This window comes from Panthera leo, chromosome A3 (assembly GCF_018350215.1).
Source record: "Panthera leo isolate Ple1 chromosome A3, P.leo_Ple1_pat1.1, whole genome shotgun sequence".
Classification (NCBI taxonomy): domain Eukaryota; kingdom Metazoa; phylum Chordata; class Mammalia; order Carnivora; family Felidae; genus Panthera; species Panthera leo.
Genome location: NC_056681.1, coordinates 79,942,027 through 79,947,894, shown reverse-complemented (window position 1 = coordinate 79,947,894; position 5,868 = coordinate 79,942,027). Strand labels below are relative to the sequence as shown.

Sequence of the window (5,868 nt, the reverse complement as noted above, 5' to 3'; positions counted from 1 at the left end):
CTTGAGGACGAGACTTTATTTTTATTTTTTATTTTTTTAATATTTATTTATTTTTGAGAGAGAGAGAGAGAGAGAGAGAGAGACAGATGAATAGAGACAGAGGGTGAGCGGGGGAGGGGCAGAGAGAGAGGAAGACATAGAATCTGAAGCAAACTCCAGGCTCTGAGCCATCAGCACAGAGCCTGACACCGGGCTGGAACTCAGGAACCATGAGATCATGACCTGAACCGAAGTCGGACACTTAACTGACTGAACCACCCAGGTGCCCCTTGAGGGCGAGCCTTTAGAAGAAATACTCGCCCAGCCCAGCCTGGGGGCCATCCCGCCTGCAGGGGTGAGTCAGGTGGTCACCCGTCTTCTTGATCCCCTTCTCATCCTGGTCCTCCAGGAAGTCACAGAGATGGGGGCCCACGCAGGCAGAACCCAGGGCACGTAGAGCCAAACGGGCCCGGTTCAGGTTCTTCACCAGAACCGGGGCAGTGTCTGTCTGGGGCGGTGTCTGTGGCTCATCCTGGAACAGCTTCTGTCTGGTCCTGGTCCCGGAAGAGGGTGTGGCTGCCTGGTTGACTTCGCAACTTCCGGGGACACTCCACACCCTTGCACCCTTGCCAACACGTGGAAGTAAGTGACCCATGCCCTCCAGATTCCCATTGTCACGGTCAAAATAGAAGCCCAGAGAGAGGTAGGTGTAGGAGGCCTGCAGATGCGTGTTGACCAGGAGGTTGACAGCCCCCTCCACCTCGGTGAAATAATTCTGAGGAATCCGGGGAGCTCACGGTTGATGGGTAAGAAGGAGCTAAGCTCAAAACAGGGTGTTGGCCAGTCCCAGAGGCAAAGGATGGCCGAGAAGATGGCTCCAAAGGTTGTGACTGGAAAAAAGGTTGGAGGGTGGTCGGGAGGCTGGTAGAAGGGACGTCCCTGCATCCGTTCCGTCCAGACACTGTTGAAGCAAGAGACAGATCCGTGGGGCATACTGCAGGAAACCAAACTATTTTTGTAGTGGATTGCAGTGCAAGTTACAGAACACTCTACTCGGCCAAAAATCACCACACACTTAGAATGGGTCACTATCCTGGTGGGAAAATTATACGTCAATAAAGCTGTTGTAAACAAGAGCCCAGCCCCCTCAGGCCTTAAGAGGGATCATTCTGGGGCATACTTTACACACTGTTCTTCTCCACAGATGTCCCATGGGATTGAGCTCCAGATCCATGCTGGCAGTTGGCTTAACACACACTCCTTATTGGCTGCCTTTCTTCCCAACATCACCTTCTCACAGAACATGTACCCAAGAAACTAATTGTGCTAGAATCCTTCTCTAGAGGTCTATTTCTGGAAGAACCCAAACCAAGGGCAGGATATGTTTTCATTTTGTACTCTTCTGATAGTTAAAGAAGAAGTGGTAAAGTTGGTGCCAGGATCAGGGTTACTGATGACATTTCAAAGAAAGGTTAAGAAAGCCAATCTGGGGAAGGACTTGATGACGAGCCAGGAGAGAGTTTAGTTGAAGACAGGCCAGGAAAAGGCGTGTCCCAGGACAGTAGGTCTCCAGGGCACTGAGAAGCCCTTGCTGGGATGTAAGTTCTTCCCAAGGCTTACTGCTAAAGTAGGATGAGAACATTCCCCTGATGCGGAACAGCTGTCAGGAAACTGCAAGCACCTTTGTTCAACTGCCAGGCCTCTTAGAAATAAGCCCTTGGATTACAATCAAATTAAAAACTCTACTTTTGTTGCCTCGGCACAATCAATATACCTCCCCTTTCACAATGCACACTAGGCAGGAAGAAAGCAACTACCAGAGCTCAAAAGCCACTACGGTTGCTTGGGTGGAAATTGCTAACCACAGAGAGTGATGGAAAAGAAGGAAATACACCTAAGTAGGATTCCACTTTTCAATTTAAGTGTTTTAAAACTTTCTATATATGCATGGAATACACACGCTAATGTTGCATTTCAATTATTCTAAGGAGTAATAGTTTACACTTTAATATCTCTGCCATTGAGGCAGATCATACAACTGACATAAATCATATTGAATGGATTTTAGTGGTAAATAAAATATTACAGGTTAAAATTAACAAATACACTTTATATACAATGTGACAAGATTTTTTGGCTCCTTAGGTATTAAAATGCCTCTTTCTTGGCCTCTACCTTTTCAAAGTATTACTTTGAGACCTAAGTGAATCAGGACAAATACTTTAATTTTTCAGATTTACTGTTAACTCTAACAAGGTGAAGTTCAGCTTCAAGATTATGTGGCAGATGTTCCTAGCATTTAAAGCATATAACCAATTTAAGCATCTGACTCTGGATTTCAGCTGAGGTCATGATCTCATGGTTTGTGAGATTGAGCCCCACGTCGGGCTCTGCACTGACAGCACGGAACCTGCCTGGTATTCTTCCTCTCTCTCCCTCTCCCTCTGCCCATCCCCCAGCTCATGCAGTCTCTCTCAAAATAAATAAATATTTAAAAAAATAAAACAGGTGCCTGGGTGGCTCAGTCGGTTAAGCATCCGACTTCAGCTCAGGTCACGATCTCGTGGTTTGTGAGTTCGAACTTCACATCAGGCTCTGTGCTGACAGCTCAGAGCCTGGGGCCTGCCTCAGATTCTGTCTCCCTCTCCTTCTGCCCCTTCCCTACTTGCACTGTTTTTCCCTCTCAGAAATAAACATTTAAAAAAATAAAAATAAAATAAAACGTATATCCAATATACAATTAACATCAAGGAAAATTTATCCAATAATTCCCACAGCCCAACTCACGAAGTATTTGTTTTCAACTGTTCTACACAAGAATTTTTACTTCATCTGACATATTTCATTAAGAAGGCAAATCACACTGAATTTGGCCCAAGTAAAGGCTTTATTCACTTCAGCTTTCTTGGAAGTGAAAATAAGTCATCCTTTGCCTTTATAAATGCATCTTTTCTCTTTCTGCATCTGAGGGGACCAAGACAACCCAGAACACCAAATATTCCAGACCACTGTCAATCAGGAGTAGCAAAGCAAATGGCCATACCTGGGGGGAAGGGGAAGGCGCTTTAATTCTGGATTCAATTTCCAAGTAACTCAGAGTATTCCCTTCCTGCCCTTCTGTTCCATTCTCCCTTGACCAACTAAAGAAAGGAAACCAGGGCCAGGGATGTCTCCTTCATCCTTTCCCTTTTAACACCTGCTTGGGTTCATTGAAATTTAAACCCTGGCAATGTTCATTCAGCCTTGACCTTCAAACTTAGAATCGACATGACTTGGGAGTAGCCGTGAAAAAAGGTCCAAACACATTTCTGCTAGAGCTCAGGTGAGTAGTTCTCAAAGAGTGAATTAGACGGTGATGCTTACATCCATGAGGTGGAGGTTCAGGGGAGAATCCATCTCATAGGCACCCAGAGAGGGTTTCGTGAACTCAAAGATCAGTTGGTGCCATGATAGAGCCAAAGGCAACATGTAAAGGTTTAAAACCCAGTATATCCTGTTGCTAAAAAAAGGACACAAACCCCCAAATAGACATGGGGTAGGATAATACAGTCTTTAAGATGCTGCTTTAGAAACAAGAATATACAATGGAGAAAGGATAAGTCTCTTCAATAAATGGTGTTGGGAAAACTGGACAGCTACATGTAAAAGACTGAAACTGGACCACTTTCTTACACCACACACACAAAAATTAAACTCAAAATGGATTACAGACCTAAATGTGAGATCTGAAACCATAAAACTCCCAGAAGAACATATAATTTCTTTGACATCTGCCGTAGCAACATTTTTCTAATATGTCTCTTCAGGCAAGTGAAACAAATCAAAAACTAACTATAGAGGCTACACCAAAATAAGAAGCAACAGAAACCATCAACAAAACAAAAAAGGCAACCTACTGAATAAGAGAAAACATTTGCACATGATATAACCAGAAAACGGTTAGAATCCAAAATAGAGAGAGAGGGGTGCCTGGGTGGCTCAGTCAGTTAAGCTTCCAAATTCAGCTCAGGTCATGATCTCACAGCTCGTGAGTTCAAGCCCCACATCAGGCTCCGTGCTGACAGCTCAGAGCCTGGAGCCTGCTTCGGATTCTGTGTCTCCCTCTCTCTTTCTCTACCCTTCTCCGTTCATGCTTTGTCTCTCTCGGTCTCAAAAATAAACATTAAAAAATTTTTTTAAAGTATATATATAGAGAGAGGGAGAGAACTTCTATAACACCAAAAAAATAATCCAATTAAAAATGGGCAGAGAACACGAATGGACATTTTTCCAAGGAAGACCCACAGATGGCCAAAAGACACATGAAAAGATGCTCAGTATCTCAGTGTCATCATTAGGGAAATGCAAACCAAAACCAGAATGAGGTATCACTTCATTGGCTAGAATCAAAATGACAATAACAAGTGTTGACAAGGATGCAGAGAAAAAGGAACCTTCATGCATCATTGATGGGAATGCAAATTGGTACATGCATACATGTATATGAGATTCCTCAAAAAATTACAAATACAAATACCATATGATCCATATAATTCCACTACTGGTATTTACCTACAGAAAATAAAAACATGAATTCAAAAATATCTACACACCCCTATGCTTACTGCAGCATTATTTACAACAGTTAAGATATGGAAGCAACTCAAGGGGCCATGCATAGATTACTGGATAAAGAAGATGTGGTATATACACATAGTGGAATATTACTCAGCCATAAAACACAATGAGATCTTGCCATTTGTGACAACATAGATGGACCTAGAGAGTATAATGGTAAGTGAAATGAGTCAAAGAAAAACAAATACCATATGATTTTTACTTATACGTAGCATCTAAAAAACAAATGAATAAACGAAAAGCAGAAATAGACCATGAACACAGAGAACAAACTGATGGCTGCCAGAGGAAAGGGGGTGGGAAGATAAACAAGATGAGGGAAGGGGAGTGGGAGATACAGGCTTCCAATTATGGAATGAATAAAATTCCTGGAGATAAAAGGACAGCACCGGGAATATAGTGGATGATATTGTAATAGTGTTGCATGGTGGTAGATGGAAGCTACACTCAGGGCGAGCAGAACATAATGTAAGGAGAAATTTAATCACTAAGTTACGAACCTAACATTGTGTAACAACTATACTCAAAAAAATTAAAAAGTTGCTGCTTTTGTCTTAAATTCTCTCTACTCACCACAAATGGAAGCATAAATAAATACTGATACTCCTCTTTCAAGACTCTAAATGGGAAAGCACTTTTAAGAATTTTTTAAATTTTCTTCAAGTTTATTTACCTAAAGAGAGACAGAGACAGCAAGGGAGGGACAGAGAATGAGAGGGAGAAGAGAGAGAGAATGCCAAGCAGGCCCTGCACTGTCAGCACAGAACCCAACATGGTGCTCGATCCCACGAACCACGAGACTATGACCTGAGCCAAAATCAAGAGTCAGATGCTTAACTGACTGAGCCACCAAGGCGCCCCAGTAATTTTAAGAATTTAAAAAAAAAAAAAATTTAATGTTTATTTTATTTTTGAGACAGAGACAGAGCATGAGCGGGGAGGGGCAGAGAGAGAGACACACAGAATCTGAAGCAGGCTCCGGACTCTGAACTGTCAGCACAGAGCCCAACATGGGGCTCGAACTCGTCAACCACGAGATCATGACCTGAGCCAAAGTCAGATGCTCAACCGACTGAGCCACCCAGACGCCCCAACACTTTTAAGAATTTTAAACGCAAAGACAGAGGACCCCTTGAGACAGAGAAAAACTTATAGGTCAATATTGCTATTAACAGTTTCTGGGTGGAAAAAAAAATGGTCTCTTTTGGGAAAATGTAATCAAATACAGGAAACAGAAGAGATCATAGATTATTACACATGACACAAGACAAG

General features: G+C 42.7%; 1 protein-coding gene across 1 annotated transcript; it reads right to left on the bottom strand.

Annotated features, from left to right (window-relative positions):
• Window positions 1-283: 283 nt before the first annotated feature.
• On the bottom strand, window positions 284-1,213 carry LOC122215237 (ferritin light chain-like). The gene is made up of 2 exons (XM_042930324.1): window positions 1,160-1,213; window positions 284-754 (listed from the first exon to the last, which is right to left on the bottom strand). The coding sequence occupies exons 1-2, from the start codon at window positions 1,211-1,213 to the stop codon at window positions 284-286; spliced, it is 525 nt and encodes a 174-aa protein (XP_042786258.1).
• Window positions 1,214-5,868: the final 4,655 nt, after the last annotated feature.

Coding starts and splice junctions, on each gene's coding strand:
- LOC122215237 (XM_042930324.1), bottom strand. CDS start 1,213: ATGGATCTGGAGCTCAATCCCATGGGACATCTGTGGAGAAGAACAGTG. Junction 755..1,159: donor GGAGAAGAACAGTGTGTAAA/GTATGCCCCAGA, acceptor CGGATTCCTCAG/AATTATTTCACCGAGGTGGA.